This window comes from Chamaea fasciata, unplaced genomic scaffold (genome assembly GCF_029207755.1).
Source record: "Chamaea fasciata isolate MVZ Bird 193981 ecotype frontalis unplaced genomic scaffold, bChaFas1.0.hap1 SCAF_7, whole genome shotgun sequence".
NCBI lineage: Eukaryota > Metazoa > Chordata > Aves > Passeriformes > Sylviidae > Chamaea > Chamaea fasciata.
The window spans coordinates 25,391,488-25,413,934 of record NW_027094092.1 but is presented as its reverse complement, the minus strand read 5'-3'; the positions used below and the strand labels follow the sequence as shown (position 1 = coordinate 25,413,934).

At 44.4% G+C, this 22,447-nt stretch overlaps 1 protein-coding gene across 2 annotated transcripts in view; it reads right to left on the bottom strand.

The window, feature by feature from the left end:
• ITPKA (inositol-trisphosphate 3-kinase A) overlaps window positions 1–20,649 on the bottom strand; it is a 40,019-nt gene extending 19,370 nt beyond the window's left edge. The window contains exons 1-2 of one of the 2 annotated variants that reach the window (XM_066188075.1): window positions 19,944–20,649; window positions 19,530–19,580 (exon numbers count right to left, since the gene is read on the bottom strand). In XM_066188075.1, coding sequence (XP_066044172.1) covers window positions 19,530–19,580; window positions 19,944–20,447 — 555 coding nt within the window. In that variant the 5' untranslated portion in view covers window positions 20,448–20,649. The remainder of the gene's footprint in view (window positions 1–19,529; window positions 19,581–19,943) is intronic. The other variant, XM_066188076.1, reaches the window with a different exon arrangement.
• Between the last annotated feature and the right edge of the window lie 1,798 nt (window positions 20,650–22,447).

Genomic DNA, 22,447 nt, shown 5'->3' with positions numbered 1-22,447 from the left:
TAAAGGAAACATAGACAGGGACCTGAACCTTCCTCTGCTGTTCTGTGGAAGAACAAATAAAATCTCTCCCTTATTTAAGGGTAGAAAGAAAACAGTAATATCTCAGTTCTGTGAATGTCTGAAACACATGCAACTACCTTCAGGCTAGAAATGACAAACAGGTAACATACACAAGAATTTGTTTCACTTTGCAGCAATTACAATAACTAAAAACATCAGTCACATCTAAATTAGGAAGCCTTGGGGGTAGGGGGAATAAGAAAAACCTTTCCATCAGAAAAATTAAGTAATTCAGCTTTCATAATTCTAGCACATTACTTGAAACTATGAGTTAAAGAACAAAAGAACACTAAAATTCAATATAAATCAACAGGGTCTTTAAAAACATCCACGATTCCATCAGCAGCAGAGTGGGGGCATAGTTTTTTGCCTGAGCTGGTAAATCATCATGGAAGTTCTGCTAAGTTATCATGGACAATGACCCTTGAATCCTTTTATCAGGTAAATTTCAGCCTTTCTTTATCCAAGATCCTGTTGTCTTTTTTTTTTTTTTTTTTTTTTTTTTGGTGCACTAGTACAAAGCCTACACAAGAAATCTATTATGACAGCAAGAAACAAAAGGATAATGAGAATTTTTTTTAGTAAGCTTTTTTTTTTTCTCGTAAAAGGCTTTAAGAAAGAGTACTTAATTGTCAGTCATCATTATCTACTGTTCTCTTAGTCTTTACATCATTTAGGCTAAATTCTGCCACTCTGGGACATGGGGGCTGACATCTAATCTGTAATGCTGGTTGCCACTGCCTACTCAGTGTCTCACCAACTCCTAGAAGGAGCAAAGTTCCTCGACAGGGACTTGTAAGGAGTACAGAAAACTGTAATTATCAAAAAGTTACTATGTGCCTTTCAAAACAATCCTGTAACAGCCATGTGCCCAAATTGCAGAAGCACTGAGCAACCCCTTGCCCAGGGATCTTGGCCAACACTGTGAGCAGCAGGCACATGAGAAGGTGATGAGAGTTGGTCTCTTTTGGGGCACAGTAACCACAGCAACAGTGTCTGGAAAAGTGAAAAGTGTCTGGGAAGTCATCAGTCAATAGCGGGAACTGCCTTCTATGAGCAGGCCCAAAAATAACACTAAGAATTACTAAACTGTAATGACTTATTATCAGTTATGACTTATCCAGGCACAGTATTAGTCATTCTCCAGCGGCTCACCTTTCTGCTGGGTTGGCTTTCTTGCCCCTCTTCTCTTCCTTCCTGGTCACACACTAGCATCCACATTACTCTGAGTGACACAACAAATCCTCATGAGGTTCACAGTATCACTCACACAGGCATCTTAAGTATCAGTGTGAGCAGGTGATCACTTTCTGTTCACAACTGTTTCTTTTAAACTCTGTGTCTTTTATAGTTTTATTATTGCTTCACAGAATGGGTCAGGTTGGAAGGGACCACAGTGGGACATTTGGTCCAACCTCCCTACTCAAACAGGGTCATTCCAGAGCATGCAGCACAGGACTGCATCCAGATGGTTCTGGACTATCTCCCGTGAGGGAGACTCCACAATCTCTCTGGGCAACCTGTTCCAGTGCTTGGTGACCTGCAGAAGTTCTACCTCATATTCAGGTGGAACTTGCATGCATCAGTTTCTGCCCATTGCCTCTTGTCCTGTTGATTGACACCAACGCACAGAGCCTGGCTCCATCCTCTGACACCCTCCCTTGAGACACTGATAGACATTGATGAGGTCCCCTCTCAGTTGTCTCTTCTCGAGGCTGAACAGGCTCAGCTCCTTCAGCCTTTCCTCATAAGAGAGATGCTCCAGTCTCCTAATCCTCTTCAAAGCCCTTCTCTGGACCTGCTCCAGGAGCTCCATGTCTCTCTTGTACTGAGGAGCACAGATGCAGCCTCACGAGGTCTAAGTAGAAGGGTTGAATCACTTCCCTAGACCTGCTGGCAATGCTCTTCCTAATGCATTCTAGAAAACCATTGGCCTTCTTGGCCTCCAGATTAACTTTCTATAGTATATACACTTACTTAAAATGTTTTTTAAAACCTCTGAGTTAATTTTACCCACAAAATCCATGACTGCTTTATTTACCATAGTTTATTAGAACTGAAAACAGTTTGAAAGCTAATTTGTTTTCCTAATTATTTATGCCATTTTTTCAATTATTTAAATCATTTAGAAAATGAAATTAATATGTTTGTTCCCTGCTTTCATTAGTGTTGCCACTTTATTTGTCTTAGACCTGACATATTGGACCTACACAGGTAAAGAACTTAAATGTAGGTCTGAAGTTATTAATCATATTATTTTAATGTACTAAGTTTAGCCCAAATAAAACTTTGTTTTCCTCTGTTTCAATGCAATCAATACTTGCCACTACTATAAAAAGCTTCTGTAAGAAATAATTTTGAGCAAATCACAACCAAGAAAATTACTGGCCTAATTTAATTACTGTGTAATTAGATATGCTTCTCTCTGTGTGTGAACGTAGTCAATAACAACAGTACTATAATTACAACCTGCTGAAAAAATAATCACACAACACTTAAGCAAAGTATCTACTGCTTTGTCAAAATCTCAGCGCTCTACCAAGACAAGTTGTTATCAGCACAATTTCGCCCAAACCAACGACTTTTCCATGGGTGCAGCTTCCCAGCACCATGGAAATAACCAGCTTCAATAGTTATTAGAAATTTCATTTTTTCAAGGAGTACAGCTCTGGGACAGTTCACCATATGGTTTCACCTCATGGAGAGAACTGAGGATTTGAGTGATGTTATATAAGAAAAAAAAAATTTTAAAAAGATAGTGAGAGTTGCTGAGCAACACAGTATCTTTCCGGTTACAGTCACAAAATTTGCCTATCAAGGGATTCTGGTTTTGAGTTCTTTCAGTTTGAGGCTTAGTGTAGCTGTCTTTGCAGATCTGAAACAGGCAGGCAGTCATCTTGGTCAGATCCAGAACTAGCTAACACTTTTATGCCAAATGTAAGCAAATCTTAATTATCCTCAGTGTTTCTTCTAGTAATATATACAGATATATACATACACAGTCATGCATGCTTTTAAAATAGCTAAAGCAGATAGAAAAAGCCTTTGATTGCAGATGACCATAATTCCATTACTTTTTAAAATAATTATCCAGACTATAACAAGTCCTAGGCTTGGGATCATCTGGTATTTAATGGAACTTAGAATACCTAACAAGACATGGAGCAAGTGAAGCATACATGACATTTTTACCATATTTGTTAGGAGAAATATAACTTAAATATTCACAAAGGTTCTGTGTAGGGAAGCAAGGTGCAATATTTTCCCATAGCTAAAACAGAAATGCCCCAAACAATAACAACAAATCCCTGAATTTGTCATAGAAGGCACTTTATACTTTCAGCAGCCAGTTTCTGTGTTCTTGCCCCTTATTAAAGGTTCCTGGAATCCTCAAGCTCAGGAGATTCCTGCTGCCAAATATACTACCCACTTGGCTGAATCAGACATGAATCACAAATCGAGACAAAGATCTCAACGGGTGGGAGGTGAAAGAGCAAGTTAGGAAGGAGAATGCTCCCCAAACATACGCGAGTGAACCCTCACACAAACCTTTATCACCGAGCTCCTGAGTGCAACACTTAATTCAGCTCCCAAGGTAGGGTAAGGCTCCTACAGCAACCCAGCCCCATTTTTACCACATTTCACCTTCTCTTGGTCCTGGGCAGGAAACAGGTTCCTGAAGCACCAAGCACTAATCCACAGAGGAGTCAGTGTTTACAACTAGACAAAAAGCTATTTGGGGCTGAATGTTGTGCTGTGATAACTGTGACAACTGACATCTGGACAGCCTGATCCAGAGTCCAGAGCTGTGAGCATCAGCTTTGGAAAGTCTGTGCCCCGACATGCAACAGCATCATTCTTCACACTGAGGTTTATGCCAAACAATGCCAGCTGATAATTTGGCCAAATCACAGCGAATGGCCTTCTGCCAGAGCAGCTGTGTCATTTCAAACACTGTCAGCTGTTGCTCAAGGAATACAGTGTAACCACATCCATGGTCAAGGATACCCCTGAGCCATCTCCACAGGCTGGGTGCCCTGGCAGCCCTGACCATCCCTGTATCTAAGTCCCCAAGGGAACTTAACACTCCCTGCTTTGTCACACAGTTGATCTTCCCGTGATGTACAAGTGCCAGCTGGAGCTGTAAGACTGATAACCAACAGCAAGGGAGAACATGCACTCCTAAAGAGCAGCAGTTTGCAATGCTACACAAGCAGCCTCCTGATCAGCACCTCTCATCAGACTGCCAGGCAAACTGTGAACACACCTTCATCTCTCCCTCCCTCTCTTTCACTCTCCAGCCTCCAAACCTTAGAGGAGAAACAGGGCTCAGCCTGTTCTTAGCCCTTGATGGTTCTGGCTTTGCACTCAGCCATGGGTGAGAGCCACAGCTGCTCAACCAGCATTTGGCAGGTGTATCCTCTGACTGCAGGGTTTCCATTTCCTGTTTGTGCTGCACTCACGATGAGCTGGGCTACATCTTCAGAGTCATGAGAAACACTTAATGCAATAAGCAGAAACAACACTGCAAGTCAGAAGCCCCGGGTTCCTGTGTTTTCTCCCCTGTGGTGCCTCACCGTGCAGTGAGATACACACATAATTTGATTTTGCTGCTCTTTAGGATACTTGGTAAGCTTGCTGGGTGTTCATTATGTCTGGACTAAAGGAAGAAGTCAAGATAAGAGAAATGGACAGTCCGTATTAGACTCAATTACTAGAAGCACAAAATCCCACATCCCACTCCATAGCTGGATTCTACTTGGACACTCCAGGAGCAGCTCCTCTCCAAATCAGAGGAAAATGAACTACAAAGACGCAAAAGCCTTTCCTGCCTTCTTGCAAACAGCATCAAGAGCCACAGTCTGCTGACTATTCGGCAGGAATCTATGTCGGCATTTTGTTTCTGGTTATTACCAACCGAAATACCTACAACCTCTACATTATTCCCAGGCCAAAAGACAAAATAATAAAGTAACTAGATGGCTTCAAAGGTGCATTGTCACAAGGGTTTCCTTCATTTATCTCACAGATACGTTGCAAAAGCTGATACTGTTGACTGAAAGACAGATTTTACTTCAACAAGAATAAACATTTTCTGTTCTATGGGATGCTAAACTGTCTGCCTTCCATAGCAGGCACTAAACATGGCCATTATCCCTACTTTCACAGCTTGTGGTCTGCTTGGAAAAACACTGGCTCTTTAACAGGATGGAGCTCTGCCACCTGTCCCTACTGAGCACAGGAAAGCTGAACCAACAACATTCTGCCCCTGTCAGGGTTCTGCCAGAACATCAGTCTTGCTGGGAACTGAAATGTTATTATCCAAGAAGTAAACGGAAAGTTCCTCACTATAGGAAAGTTGACTCAGAGCCCAAACATTCAAGATTTATTCAGGCTGTCCATCACCCAGAACAGATATGTGGTAAATCAAACATCACTTCAGCAGATGGTGTGGCAGAAGGAAAGAAATCTTTCTTAACCTCCAAAACAACTGCAGTTTAAATCATCAGAAACAGTCTTAGCAATTTGACAATTCTCTGCTCGTCCTCCATATCTCATGGCTCACTGACTGACATCTCTAGTCATGAGATGGGGACATTTAGACAGACAACACTCTACATGAAAAAATAAGCCCAACATCCTATCAGGTAGGACACAATTATCAGTTCCAAACAGGATGAATATTTGGGAATACTTAAAACCCAAACAGATGCACATTTCTCTGTTCATAGACCAATTAACAGGTTTAGCATGAAACATAATCACAACTTGTTAAGGCGCGAATGTGTCATTTGTTGAACTGTGCACGACCTCAAATCCAAACGCACTACAAGTGCCAATCCGTTTATATCAGGTGTGGTTTCTGCGTAACATCAAGAGAGACTGTGCTCTGGCAAGAAGCCAGGAAATAACTTCAAGAAGCTAATCTCCCCTGAGTGAACTTGGGAAGGAAGCTGAGCATGTGTTTCATCTTATTTGCAATGGTGGTGCAGTCTGTTACCTGGAGACACAGCTCCATCCTGCCTGCCCAGCAGTTCAGGGCTAGGCTCACCACCGCTTTTAACACGCAGGGACTCAGAGGCCACAGCAGAATCTCCAAACTGAACAGACAAAGAGAAATAAAGAAAATTTTAATGCTTACCCTTTCTTACACTTTCCTATTTGCCAGAAACCACTTCCATCCAACAGGAATTGCAAAACTGTATTCTACTAATTGGTCAAAGACACCTCTCTTGCTATGCCCAGCAGTTTGTGTTAGTGGACACATGTTGAAAGCTGACCCTGAGTTCAACACACCATCATGTAATGGCCCCAGAAGCTGCATCCCACAAAACTTTGAGATTCTGTCTGAAAGAAATGTAACAGTAGAAGTATTATTAATTATTGTACTGTAATCGATTTTTTCTATAAGAAAGGATAGGAAACACAAGGACAGAATTAAGGTTGCTACATGTATGTATCTACACAGATATAGAGAGGTTACTGACAGGTATTGATTTTTAAAATGTTTTTAAATAATTCTTCTTTCCCACCAAGGTAATTCAGCTTCTAACATCCTAAACTGTCAGACACTCACTTGAAAAAGATCTGAGCAAATTTCACTGCTTCAGTATGGAATCTAGGTCCAAATACGTGCCCTTTCTCTGCTCCAGTTCCCATAACTGCAGGTTATAACAACTCTACTTCAGAACACTGTTTAACAATTTAAGTAATTAGTGCTTGTAAACTAAATTAGAGGCACTCAAATAAGACAGCCAAGTACTCAAATAAGCAGTAATATAGTGTTAAGTGAAAAAGATTATTAGAGTCTAAAAATACGTAATGTAAAAAACAGACCACACATACACTGGTAGCAGTTTGGCAACTGCTCTTCCATCTATCACAAGACAAAGTCCAGTACTCCACCTCTCCTTCCTTGTCTCCTCTGAACCACCTCTATCCATTATCCTCTAAAGAAGCATAAGGAGTTACTGCTTCACCTGTGGTGCACTGCACTGTTCAAACAGAGCCCACCCCTTGCAATGGAATGCAAGTGTAAACATGCAATAGGCACTGCCACTGAGCAGGGTGTGGTGTTTACCTAGGGGAAAGCCACATCCTTCAACCGCTTTAATAACTCCGAGCTTCAACGCAATATAACTCTGAGATCGTTTCAAACCACGCTGTTGAAAGGATTTTGAAACAAACAAACAAAAAAATAACAACCCCAACCAAACAAAAACCCACGCTCCTATTAATGGAATGCGGCAATGATTGAGAAACCTGTAATTCCATGGAAATGAGGACTCTTCACCTTATCCCATTGGAGTGAGAGGCTTAGAAGGTAGTTGTTCGTTTTTGAAGCAAACCTAAGATAAGAGAAACTCTTCCTTCCCTAAGTCAGCCCTAAGAACTATGTAAGGAATACAGAGAAAAGATGACTTCTCCCTTGAGCAGAATTACAGGATCAAAAGATATTTTCTGTTAACAGAACAACATAAGAGAGGTGAGTTGAATTCCTCCTCTGTATCAGTAGCAGCTAGCCCCAGAGACAAGGGGTTATTTAAGATTTTAATTTCCATAATGTAGCCTTAAGAAAGAGAATCAAATTCAAACCTTACATAAGCACTAGTGACTCAACTAAAGACTGAAACTGAAACAAGGCATCTGTCTTCCTGAAGAGTTGTGGGTGTTTGAACAATAGCAAATGTGTTTTACGGAGCGTGTTTCCTCTGCCCGGAAGGTAAACGTGAGTTCACCATCAGGATACTGGAGATCCCACCTTTGTAGAAGCATCAACATCAATTGCCAATTATTAAGATGCAAACCCACCCAAAAATAAAGTAAAATAAACAGGGTGTAGCTTATAAAGAAATTTATCTACCAAAATTTTTATCTCATGGTAAAATATTAAAAAACCCCCATAAAACTTCAAAGAACTTCATACTGTTGGCTCCTAGCAACAGAACTGCAAGCCACAGTCCTGTATCTTGCACAACCACCTACACCAGCCTCCTGAAATATGGAGCAAGCAGCAGCTTCTGTGCCACATTAGACACAGGTAACAAAACCCAAGAGCGACCAATATCAATTTACCAGGGCTCAACAAAGAGAAGACAGACATTTGAAATGTCATTTGCAGATGGGTGATTGTTGGGGAAGATGAATCAGGGAGACCTTATAAATATGATTGTTTAGCAAAAGATTCTGAAAATATGAAACCTATAATCGAAATAGAAATGGAAGCTTACTTTGAGTTGTAGGATACCGAGTCTTAGCTACTATATAACCTGAAAACAATAGCCTAGCCAGTTGAAGAAGAATCCCTTTTGATAGAACGATACCTTTCTGCTGGCTAAGAAACCAAAGGTCAATGCAGCAAAACAGAAAAGTCTAAAGAGTAGTTTTTAGAGTTTAAAATATAACATAGTATGGTAATGTAGTAGTTCTTACAGGCTATACGTAGATTCTATAGGATTTTGTGTCTTGTATTGGTTGGTCACTGTAAATTAGAATATTCATCACAAAAGGAGCTATAATGCATTGTAAGAAGGACCTCGCTCTCTATTCCTGGCTCTTTCCTCTCTTACTTCTACCTCTCTTAGATCTTACTTCTTCCTCTCAATTCCTTGCTCTTCGCTCTGCTCTTACCTCTTCCCCCCGCTCTCTGACCCCTGCCACCTGGCTCCCTTCTCTCTTAACTCATACCCCCTTGCTCTTCCCCTCGCTCTCTCTGGGACTTCCCTTCAGCCGATGCTGGTGGCTGAAGGCAAGGCCCTTTTTACCCACGACCCATGCAATAAAACCAGGTATTCTAGAATATCTCAGGTCAGCAGAATTCCTTCTCCCTGCCGCCCACGGATGCTCCTACAGGTGATGACCTGCACTGGACACAGGGGAACAGGCCACGCTGAGAAGTTACTTCACAAGCCCAGACTGATTTTGCTGCCCATCTATCCTTTTTCTTGAAGAATGCAATGCAAAAAGAATATTGGTGACTTGGCTACATTTATCCTATAGTCCCAGACAGGACAGTTGCCTGTATAATCAGAGGACTGAAAAGGCAGACTAGGATCAAGACACAGAACTATAGCAATGGAAGAGGACTTATTTCTAGAGATGATAGGAAAAATCCCAATGGATGAACAGGGACAGAAGACAGATGATTAGTGATCTGTCACTTCAGTTTTAATATTGGAATGAGAAATCATAATCAGGACATCAGCCAGTCCTACTGTTGGAAAAAGACTTGGAGACTGTTGGCATAGTGATTAACAATCACTGGACTGTTAGAGAGCTCAGGACTTGCTCCCTTTCTTGCTGACAGCAAGTAATTTTCTTTGGTCTTGCTACAAATTTTGGGAAAAGAACTCATGAAACTGGTATAGGGGCCTGATTAGTGCCCAGATCCAGGCAGTCTATTAGGCCAGAGAGAACTCTAGAGGTTTACTTCTTTCTAACATATAGAATAAGCTTCACAATTTTTTCAGCTGACTGCCTTTGGTAGCCCTGGTGGCATCATAAGCAAGTGACAGGCAAAAGGACCTGAGAGTCAGGAGTCTCCACTTTAAAATCCTCTCATAGGTTTTTCAACAGAATGGCAGGATCTCTCCTGAAATGAGTACCTCAGGATTTAATTGCTTACTCCTTCTGGGTTGGTACAAAAAGGCAAAAAAGTTCCTTATTTAAATGCCACAGAGCAAGACAATACAAACTGTACCAAATTATCAGCTCAGAATTCTGATACTCTGCATTTTGCACTATGAAAAGTGAGAGCTGAAGCGTAGGAAGGTTTCTGAGTTTCTTCAGATTACATTTTCCTCTGAACAAGGCTAACAATTTGTGGGGTCAGCAACACCATTCCTACGGACCATACATGGGTGGCAAAGGAGGGAGCCCACACCAAGCAGAGCTTATCATGATTAGAATATTAAGGTCAAGTGCACGTAGCCAACAACCCACTCAAACCCCGCACAAGATAACAGCTGATCTGCATGCAAAAACACTGTTCACACAGATTTTTATCCTTTCCGCTGCATCACATAAGCGTACAACGATGGAGAAGAGTACAAAGGCCATACAGACCTCTCTAGCTCTGCCTCTTTCAGACGATCAGGGTCTTAAACCCCAGATTTCCTGCACAACCACCAAAGCACCAATGCACAAGAGTTCTTTATATATGTTTAATTCTCTGGTGATTTGCTCTAAGTTACCCACCTCAAAAAAGAGCTAAAACTGTTTGGTTTGCTTCAGATTGAACAACTCTAACAAAAACTTGAGCTATTTCCAAGGCTAGAAAAAGATTCATACTGACCCCGCTACAAAATTTCTAGTGGATCCTCAGAAAGAAACCTGAAATCTAGGATGAGGAGTGTTTTCAAAGTAAGGAATGGGAGGAGCAGAAGTCAACCTGACAAAGCCTGGCAAATTTTAAGAACCTCAAATTAATCTGCAGTAGACTCTCACTAGTATTTAATTACCTTCTGTGGAGACGGCTGGGCACAGCACAGACAAGGGATCAGTGTAGCTCAGCTGTGAGGGATGTGTTTAGCCATCCACAGGAGGCTGACCTGTGCACCAGGCAGCTGTGAACCAGTTTTCCCCGCACCAGAGGGCACCTGTCATGGTGACTGAAGAGCCTCTCCAAGTGCAGCCCTCCAGGGAGTGCCCTCTCTAGCACGGGCACACTACCCAGGCCAGGAAGCGCCGCCTCGCTTCACAGCACACACTTTGGGAATGCAAGAAAGATGAAACATCACTGCCAGATGTCAGCACCTTCCACTCCAGGAACACATTCACAGTCCAGAATTACATTTGTGCTGGAACTTTAATGATGCCTTAAATGCAAAACTGAGTACTCAGAAATTAGAAATTTTCAGAATTAAAGTTTTCAGTAGAAACTTAAAAACAATTGTTACTGCAGCAATAGACTGTTTTCCAAATTTTAGTGATTTTGTTTTCACAACCTGTTAAGTGAAGTGCTTTATTCACATCTTATAGGGAAAAATACTGAAGGAGAGATAGGTTAATATGAAAAGTACACACTAATTTTGAAAGCTTAAACTGAGGTGTCGACTTTTGCTTTTCCTAGAACCCAGTGTTATGCAGTACTATAGAATAGTGCTGTAGAACAGCTCCCATTAACTTTGGCTGCATGTACAAATGTTCAGTGTTTCTGCTAGTAAGGCTCACTCTCAAGTTAGTCAAAAGGAGAATGAAAAAAAACAGTTATTGGCCATGGTGAAAGTCTCCATAAATAACTTCCCTAGTCTCTTCCCAGGCAAAGAGGGACTGTGAAACTGTGAAAGGCAGCAGGTCTCCACATCAGCATTCATCGGTGTTAAATTGGGAAGTCAGCCTTTCCCTTCCTGTGATCTGCTGCAGAGCTATCTGTGAATAAACAGAGGTTCTGCAATACATGTCATCAGTCACTATGGAACTGTAACTTATCCTTTGAGTTGACTGAAAATATAGAACAGTTGAAAGTCATGAATTCTGTGCATCAAGCGCTACGCCTGCTTGTAATGAAAGACGGTAGAACATTAACATACCCACACTGCAGGCACATGAGTTCTGTCATTACGTATACTTTCAATGTTTGACTGATGATTTCTTAATATAGTTGTCACATGTTCTCCTGCTTTTTTCTGAGAATGTCTCTTCCTTGAATTTTAAAGCAATAATCTGCTTGCCTATTAAGTTTTGCTCTTCTCTGTAGTCCTTCCTCTCACATTTCCAGTAGCCTTCCCAACCCCTGTCAGTCACACCCCTTCTGTCTGGGTGTACATAACCCGAACCTATCACAACCCTCTTAACTCCCTCATCTCTAAAGTTTTGCTCTTGGGTAGCCTGCATTAGAACCTTGCAGCTACCCTTTGCAATGTGTGTACCCATAAGATGGGTCATTTGAAAGCACAAGACAGTACCACTACCTGTGCCGCATGCTCAGAGGATCTTTGAAGATTTTCAGCAGAGGTGGTGATTTCACAGCATCTGAAGAGACTCCAGCAGTGGAAGGTGTTGACACATGGCACCAATGCTCCCTCCATTTTCAAAGTATGTGCTGCAGAGTGAGCCAGCACTGGCTGGTGCTGGTGAGAAATGCCTTCTTGTAGGGGAAAACCCAATTCACAGCTGCCTCGTGCACAGCTGAGCCTCCTCAAGCTCACCTCCTGCACTGGAGCGGGATGGCTGAACACATATCCCTCACAGCTGAGCTCCATCCATCTCTCGTGTGCCCACAACACACAGACTGCGACTAGCACCAGCACCTCTAAGGTGAGAAGCAGAAGCCTGCATTTGATTCAGCATTCCACCACAGGAAGCAAACAAAGTAGAGCACAGAAAAGTAGTGCTGTCTTGAGTGAACATCACTAGAAAGAACCACTGCAGTGTTCTCAGCTATATGGAGCTGCTTGAAAAGAGCTGAGACACAAAGAAAGCTGTGTTCTCTAGCAGCTCAGAGTAGTGAATGCAGCTATAACTAAGACTGGATCACTTTATGTTGGGATGTGGCAGAGACCAGGAGACAAAATCAGTTATTTTGATAATGAATAATGATTTTCTACCACCACTGAAAACAAAGACCTTCTCTCTCTACACAATGTTCAATGTAATTTATCAAGAGACATTATTCTTATCACATGAAAGTTGTACAAAGTTGTATGAAGCAGTTTCTGCTGATATATCCCGTGAACTGTGCCATTCCCACTAACTCACTCATACAGTTCTACAACACCCCAGCTTCCTGTTAATCCTCTGGATGAATCAGACACATTTCAGTACCAATGACACCCAGACATAACATGTTTCTATACATACTCTTTATCACTTGTAACCACACCTCTGTTAGAATGTGGCTCATGTGCAGATGAGGTCAGAAGGCTGAAGAAGAACCGGCAGACTGAAGTTGAATGTGAGTAAAATAAACGCGGTATTTGTGGGCTGAGGTAAACAGTTTAAAGTGCTTGCATCACTGCGTCACCTTACTTAGATATTTCAGCCTGTAAATATGGAGTGCTCCTGGATTCTGGGTTAATGCCAGGCTCCCACAAAGCAGTGTCTGTGTCATGCTTGCTATAGTCACCAACTGGCTTGGAGAGTCTGTCCCAAGCTCTAAATCTGGATCATGTCAAGTCTATGACCACTGCTTCAAATGAGCAGTCAATTTGTCTTTGCCTAACTTCTTCCCAAGCTTGCCAAGGAATAGAAGATTTGCTAACAAGCAACAATAGCCAGGCCTGATGGGTTCAGGGTAGGCTTCTATAGCATCAGTCTCACACCTCCATGTTTTGGAATGTAAAAGATTTCATCCCTTGTGAGAAGCTCAGCATTCATCAGTACAAAGATCCACTCAAATGCTGCTGATTATGTGCTACCCCAGAAAGCATTCTCCATTACTGACAGGAATGGATCAGTTAAGCATTGGAAACAATACACCAAAGTATTTGCTAGCCTGACACTGGATGAACAGGTAGCCTCTCCCAGAAGGAGCTGATGGAGATTAACACCTGCTCCCACTCCCCTCCTTTTTTAAGGATATTTTCCCCCAGGTACACTATGCTTTGGACAGACAATAACATCTTACCCAATTTTTGAGCTTTTTGAGATGAAGCTCTGTTGGTAGAGAAGAGCACTTATAAATTCAATTTAAATCTACACTATGCAAGATCCAAATTAACACGGACTGACAAGCCAATTTTCTCTGCCTCAGCACCCTTTTGCTGCATGAACGACCCTGACTGTGAAGGAAGAAGAGAGACCTGACTGCTGCTGTACATAAGATCACCTTTTCCTTCCAAGATGTGTAAGGTTAACACTACTTTTTCTGCCACCACATTTTATAGATAATCACTACAAAATGCCGTATGATGACCCTCAGTTTTCCTCAGCCACTACTAAACAAACCCGCTATTTACCACATAAAGACAATGTGCATTCTCAGCTTCCAACCTTAAATTGCACCACATTGTGAACATTTAATAAAACCAACCCACTTTAACACATTCCATTTATAACAAACCTTAGATGTGAGTTAATTTTTGAATATGTTAATTACCACATTAATTACACGTGGTAAGCAAATTACCCAGTTAAAAAACATTCACTCTAATCAAACCAGTCTAACAGGGTAATAGTGTGAGAACCCAAAAATATACAGACATGCAAAATTTCCAAACTATTGCTCCAGCCACTACCCTTATTCCTTTTAAGAGTGGCATGGGTTTTCACAAATAACTCTGCTGAGTCAATGATCTCTTGAGAAAAACACACTTGGGTATGACCTCTTTGAATATGCATCACCCAGTAATGAGGAGTTGCTGTTACTTTTTTCCCACCCTTCCAGTTGTAACAAGCATTATAAGGAGGTTTGAACTATAAAGTGGACGTACAGAGAAACTTCTACAACACACCCAACACAGCAGGCCCATAAGGAAAAAGTTATCACAGAGTTCTTTCAACTTTAGACTGTATGCCCAAACAATATGTCCTTTAATATGTGAAAAACGAAAATTATCAGAGTGAAACTGATTCAGAAGAGAAGAATCTTGTAATCTCTAAGTCACCATTTCAGATATATCCAGGATTAGAAGCTCTTATCTGATAAGGCATTTAATTGCCTCTCTCTCAGCTGATTTGGGAAGAGCTAAGTCATTTCCTTATAGACAAGAATCCACATTACTAAAAGTCAACATTAGACCTGATACTGCTGATGTTTTGACATGCTCCAACACTGCAATGTACAGTGGTGAAGAATTCATCCTCAAACTGAGAGCTGGCTCTCAGTTCAGAGTCTTGTTCCAAGTACTGCGCAAATATGGAAAATTACTGCTGTTCACCTCAAACTGGTTCAGTATACAATAGGCAGATGTTAGTATTTGGGACTGTCATTATAAATCTGCATGTTTTTAGCAGCACGAAATGTATTCCATTAAAAGGAGTTGTTTCATGAGCACAACACTAGAGAAGCTTAATTTCTACTTGACTGTCACTGTCCTCTATAAACATGTTCCAAAAGCCCTCTAACCTCCCTAACATTTCCACACCTTCTCATAACTTTCTCCCTTTTACCCCTTTGCCTCAGCTTGAGCCTTCCACATTCCCTAACCTCAGCAGCCCACAGCACTGTATGATCCCTCCCACACTTTCTCCCAATTACCCTCAGGAGAGCAGACACTACCTGCTGCAGCTGGATCCAACATGGAAGAACCTATAGATTAGCCAGTATGCAAGTGCCAATTTGCCAGTCAACAAGCAAAACAGAGGGCAGCTGTTTATCTCCTCTGGCACCTCCTTCCCCAGAGAAGAAAAAGTGTGCACTTATTTTGGTTTGCTCTCTTTCACCCAGTCTGACCTTTGTGAAACTTTAAAGAGCTCTTGGAGAAACTTTGAGATGTCTATGCCACTGCCAAATTTGGCTGAAACCTACTAAAGCAGTTTAAATTGAACTGATAGAGTGATTACACAAGCTTTCTTTCCTTTGGAGAGTAGGCTAAAATCCCATTAACAGTCTTATTATGTCATCCCGTCATTCCTATTCTTCATTTAAAAATAACAATTTTATTCTACTGCATTAGCTTATGTAACCCACCCCTGAGCTGAAGTAGTTGAAACTTTCATTTTGTATTTATTAATTTATTTAGTTAGTTAGCTATTAGGTGTGTGTGCCTTTCTATACACTTGTCCATTTTAAGGTACTAGATGTTATGAAAAATAACATCAAGAAGATCATTGAAACCAAACCAAATGCACTTCAGTAATGAATATCCCCAAAGTTTCTGGACTGGTATCATTGCAGACAAGAACTGAACTGCTTTTTCTCTAGGAAACTGTCAGCTGTTCTCATGGTTACGGTTCCAGGAATTTGGAATGACAGGTCACAGTTATGAAAATGAGTAGATTTATTTGGCACGTTTCTATCTAGTAAATAACATTCTCCCAAAAAGAGGACAAGAGGCTGCTGTACATTATCATGGTGTTTATTCTCTGTGAAAACCACTCCTTAAAGTCTCTGTCCCAACAAAGAAGGTGCTAACCAGACTTCATACTTCTTAAAACTGCTCATTCACAGAATGAGGACAAAAATATATCTCTTGTATCTTCTCCATTACTATAAAGGCACCACTGGTGTTTCCACTGCAAGATTCAGCTGTGTATATACACCACCCAGATGGCATGAAGCAAGGCTACAAAAATATGCTTCCCATTTTAATGCAGGAAGATAGCTTTTGTCATAGGGTAAAATCGATTCTGTCAATTGGCTATTAAAAAAATAACCAATATTTTTTCTTTTAAGTTAACTGACAAGAGTTACAAAGCTCCAAATATGGCATTATGCAGTTTCCATTTAGCACAGCTTTGCACAATTGGTTTTCACTGAATCCCAAGTTGAACAAACAGGACAGCAGCAGAATAGGCTTCTCTGATACCTCCATTCCTCCACTGTTAGAAGGGTCTTCCTTCAGAAAAGAAAGCAGAGCCCAGTTTCAAAGCCTCTGCTAATTACTACAAAATGGCATGAATAACTTATGGAGAGAAATGGGAACACCACCCACCGAGCTTCTCTCAAAGGTGGGCCTGCCCAGATGTGAGCCAGCGGCACTTTGTCCCAGCAGAGCCAGGCTGGCACTGCACTGTCATCACTGTCATCGTCAGCCACCGGCCCCAAGGTATTCACTGCCCCCACACTCCAGGGACATGCCCACATACTGTTCTCAAGAAGAAACAAAATTTTAATATCGTCATGATGTGTCAATCCATCCAGCCCCAAATGCTCTGTGAAATACTTAACTGAATCACTCATCCTTGTGGAAAGTTGTTTTCCAAGTGAACTACCAAGAAGAACTGTCCTCCAAGGAATACAGGCAGAGACAGCACTTCCAGGCATATCATCCTGGGATTTAAGGCCTCAGAACTCCAGGGCAGCAAGCCCTACACACAGAGACTCCTGAGCTTCACACCTCACACACAGTCCTGCACAGGTAGTTTGAGAGCCCACAACATTTCAGACTCAGCTGGGTCTTGATCACCAGGTGAACAGTAGAGAGGTCTGAGAGGGCCTTCTTCAGCTTAGGTCTCAAGTTCCTGGGTCTCCAGATGGAAGCCTTGAAGCTCTGATAACAGGAACATTATCGGAACTTCTACTCCCACAGCCGAAGACCTGGGCAAGTTTCCAAGGTCCCTGGTAGGCACTGGGGAGCCTGGTAGGCTTGACCTAACCCCCAACAACAACCCAGCAGCTCTCTGAGCACTGGTCTGAGCTTAATCATAAGGTGCCAGGCTCCAAATTAACTTCTAACATTTCTAGGGAAAAGTCACAGGGAATTTCCCAATACAGGAGAAATTTTAAAATGTCAAAATTTCCCATGAATTAGGAAACAGTAACTTTGGCCCACCTCTGATTTCAGTTTCCTTCAGAAAAGTCTCTATGCTTTGTGTTACACTCTTAGAACAAGAGTTATTAAAATATACCGAAAATAAATATAAACAAAATGTTCCAAACTGCCTCTAAATAAAACCTTCCAAATATAAAACCATTCCATGGGTTATCCTAAAATTTGTAGTTATTTTCACTTGCATGTGCGTGCCTTGAACCCAAAGCCTTGAATCTAAAACGAAGATCCATCCTGCCTCAAGATTTACAGGTTGAAAGGACACATCCTGTAAAGTTGAACCCCCAGAGGTTCAAAGCACAGACTCCAACTTCGGCATGGTGTGAAGTCACTGCTTTGCTGAAGAAACAAGACTGGAGACCATTGTCCAGTACCAAAAGACATCAATCACAAGAACTGTCCTGAATGCCTCCAGGCACTGGTGAGCAAACAGTGCACCTGACCACAGGAGAAACAGCAGATCCCTGGGATTCGAGCTCCTGGTGGGTAATGCAGCAAGGAATGGAGGGATGAACCATGGAAGCAGTCACTGAGCAAGTGAGCCTGATAACTTATTGGGTAGCGCCATGAAGTTCTGCTGGTTTAGAGTCCCTGCTCTGGTTTGACAACCTGCTACAGAAGGGATAATGAGATAAAGAAAACCAGCCAGAATGGAAGCTCCTGGCACACAGTTTGCCCCATCTTCCCCTACACTGCAGGTATGGAAACGTAACCTAGCCTTTCAAAACATCAAGAATTTTACTTGAGTTGAGGGAATACTTACTTTACCAAGGAGGCATTAAACAGTCCTGCAGCTGCACTAAACTTTGGAAAACTGCAAAAACTTTTTCAAAAACTGAATTGCTATAATGCTATCAAAATTCTCATTTTCCCCCACACCTAAATGAACAGGACGGTCTCTCAGAGTTTGAAACATTTATAATATGGATATTTTTAGTGCATCCATAAATCAATGTTAGAGATCTTCTTCTTTTAATATTTTATTTTCTTGTAATTAAGAGGTGACTATAAAGACTTCCCAAAATAAAGTAATACCACTCACATGATACATGCATGTCAGACTACAGGGATGGATACACTTCCAATCATTTAGGTCTCAATACTGCATTCAGTACCAATGACTTCAGAGAGGCAGAAGCATAACCTTTAGAAGCAGCACAGCTTCTCATCAGAAGATTCAGTTTTGCTTCAGTCTGTATTCACAGTTTAACCAGCTGCCACGATGCCATCTCAGAGTTCTCCTACTGCTGAAGCGTCATCACTTAATTCTTGCTCCTCATTAACCACACATACTGCCATAGCAGGGATATTGAGTCAAATGATCCCATGGCCCTTTATTTTCTTTCATTTCTGTTCTCCTGCTACTTTCACAAAATCACATAGCATGTATTTTAGAAAAGAAGGCAAGACAATAGTAATTTTTCCCCTGCAAACCAGATTCCATCTCAGAACCAAAAGTACAAACTAAGTATTATTATTACAGGTCTCTTGATACTCAAAATGACAAAGTACAAAACTCTTTTTTTTCTCTTCCAAAATCAGGCCACAAATTGATGCAAACAAAACCAATACTGTGCACAGCATTTTAGTTCCTGCACTATGTGTCCTCTAAAGTAGTAAACCCACAATTACCATGAGAAAAGTCCAGCTGGAGGTATCACCTACAAGCTGCATTACTTCTTCTTTATACCTTTTTTATCAAAGCATATGTTCTGCTTGAAAACAATTCAGCACCAATGAGTTGGCAGCAGAACAACAATTTAAGCAGTGGTGTCAATGAAGGTGGGAGGGGGAATTCACTAAAGCTACATTTTTCAGGTACAAAAGCCTGAGAAGCACGCTATATGGAGTCGGGCAAATACACATCAAAGACCATGAAAAAGCAACTAACTACATGCCTTTAAAAGCGCACTTCATGGATGAAAGCTGCCAAATTACAGAGGGGATTTACTGAGAAAAATGTGTTGCTGCCAGAATGGACAAAAGCATGCATTCTACCCATTCCAAGCTCCTCCCCATCTCCTGTCATGCTCACAGCAAGAAACGGCTCAAAAATTGACAACCACAGACTCCAGCACTGAAAGAGACAAAAAATACCTGCTGGGAAATGCCTGGAGATTTTTTATTTTGAGCATTTGACACCGGAGACTGGAAAAAAGAAAGAAAAAAAAACAACCCACTTATGATCAAAAAACATCTCCCCACATTCTTGGGACATGAAGTACCAATGCACAGCAGGAAGAAACGGCGCACACCTGGCCGAGTTTTTGAGGAGCCCACGTGCAGAAGCGCTTTTCCAACAGGCGCAGCAGCCTGTGCACCGCAGCGCACTGCTGCCGGCCCGGGACAGGAGTTTCCCGGAGTTTGCGTGGAGTTGGGTCACGGAAACCTCACTCCAAGCGGAGCATCTAGTAGCCCCTGAGGAGCCCGGGAGGCGCCCAGCTGCCCGGCCAGCCTGGCCCGGGGAGGGGGCAGCGCGTCCCGGGCGAACCGCTCACCCCGCGCCCCTACCTGGCTGGTGTCCTCGCCGTGCTCCAAGTGCACGATGCCCTGGCTCCTACACTCCGTGTCGCTCAGCACGTCGTCCTCCGAGTCCTCCAGGAGGGACGAGGAGCCGGTGGAGGAGACGGAGGAGTTGGACAGCCTGCGGGACTGCAGGTGCAGCGAGCTGCCCGTCCTCAGCCCGCCGCCCTCCGGCCGCGCCGGCCGCGCCTGGGGGCTGCCCTGCGCCTCCTCGCTCTCCTCGGCGGTGACGGTGAGCCGGGGGATGACGGGCGGCAGAACCCCGTTCGGGGGTCGGCAGCCCCTCTTCGGCCGGTCGGGCAGCTGCCGGGCGGCGGCGGCGGCGACGGCGGCACAGCGAGCCTCGAAGAGGGAGCAGAGCTCCCCCACGGTCAGCCGCTTGGCCCGGCTGAGCTCCGGGCTGCTGTGCAGCCCCGCGCGGGGCTCCATGGCGGGGTCGGTGCCGGGCGCCTGCCGAGTAGCGCTCCAGGACCTGCGGCCGGAGGCGTGCATGGGGGAGCGCCGCGCCGCCGCCGGGGAAACTTCTTTGTGGCTCAGTCAGTCTCCCGCGGCTGCCCGGAGCCCGGCGGAGAGGCGCATCTCCAGCTCGCCCTGTCCGGGCAGCTCTGAGTCACCCGCGGCGACAGCCGGAGGCTGCTACCCTGCCCGCTGACCCGGCGCCAGGGCCATGGGGGCGCGCTGAGCCCGCCCGATCGCCCGCCCGCCGCCACCGCCCCGCTCCGCCTCGGCGCTGAGGGGCGGAGCGAATCGAATCGCGTCGAGTCGAGCGGAGCCGCGCCGCGGGAGCCCCTGCCCGCCCCTTCCCGCCGCCGCCGCCACCACCGCCACCCTTTTGGTTTCGCTTTCCCTGCGGCGGCCCCCGGGGAGCGGCCTGGGGTAGTCCCGGTGCCTGCCCGGGTGTTGCGCCCCGCGCCCGCCTTACCTCCGCGCCGCCGCTGCCGCCCGCCGCCCCTCGCCGGGCCGCGGCTCCCCGGGCACGGCGGCTGCGCAGCGCGGCCGCCCGCGGGCCGGAGGGGCGGCGCGGCCCCACAGCCCACCCCCGGCCGGGGCCGCGGGGGAGGCGGCCTTTGACCCGCCCTGGGGATTTCCACCCTGTCACGGCTGCGCGTGGCGGTCTGGGGTCCGCGTGTGACCGCGTCCTCGGTGCGCGCTGACACTGGGGGCACCTCCAGGCCTCCGCGGCTGCCGTGGCGGGACCGGAGCATCGTGGGGGGGCTGAGCGCACCCCGCGGGGGCGGGGGTGTGACCGGGCTGTCACCAGCCCGCGGGGCCCGGGTGGCGGTGCGAGAGTGGCCGCGCGGTGCCGGCAGCTGCGGGCGCTGCCCCGGCGGGCTGCGGGAACGGGGGCGTGGGGCAGCGCCGGCCTCCCGGGAAACCCGAATTGTCTGTCAGTCAGCGCGTCACCTACGGAGCGGGGCTCAGTCGGGTTGCCTTGAGCCGCCGGTTGCTGCGATACCCCAGCCCCCCTTTAGGAACGAATTTCAGCGTTTGACACCCCCTGCTTTGGTACTTCTCGCCTGCTGAACTCCCACTCTTTACCTAAATGTAACCCGTGCTGGGCTGCGGCATGTGTTGTAATTGTAGCTATTAAGACCTTTGGAACAGGGAAGGCGTTCTGCCGTAGGGTTACATCAGCTGAAATGATTACTAAAATTAATAATTTTGGAACCAAATGCTAAAGTCTTCAGCTGAGTTTTTGCTCATTTATCTCATTGTTTCCTTGTACTCTCCCATCTGCCTCTCACCATCTGCTCTCTCTTGCCTAGTGCTGGGGCTGGGAGCTCCACGCCCAGCGCAGTCCCAGCCTGGGCCACGGCTGGGACTCCTCCCTCCGGTGGTGCTATAAATTGTTTGTTAACCTGTCTTGTGATTCGGTCAGATTATTTGGCTGCAGTTGATTATTTTATAGCCTGGTCTTGCAGGTTACCTTTGAAAAAGCCTGTTCCAAAAGGCACCACACGGCATGCATTCTCCTGAGGTAGCTGCCGTGCTTCTCACAGGCCCCACATCTTGTGAATGCTTACGAGCAGAAAAAAAGGCAGCTGGGAAACTTCATAGTCAGTCATCTTTGGACACTTTTCTGGAACTAGGTGGTGCCTCGACAGGAATTTGGGCAGTCTGGATTTTCAGCTTAAATGGCAAAGCCTTGTGGTGGACTTAGTTTTGTGTAGAAGCTGTTGTGGGAGTTTTCCCAAGGTGTATGTGATGGGGGAAGCAGGGCTGACAGCTGCCACTAAATCATGTGAAAACACAACCAGTAAAGTGCACAGTAAAATGGTTGGCAGTGCAACTTTTCTCCAACAGGCAGTGAGAACACCAAAGCACCTGTGGGAGAGTATTCCTTCATGGTAGGCTGTAATGGATTTACTTGCTTTCTGAAAGAAGATAGTTACTGCTTTTATTATTAGTTTTGCAATTAGTTTCAAATTTCATGTAGCAGAAAGACAGTCTCAAAACATGAAAATTGATTATACCTAACATATACCTAAAGT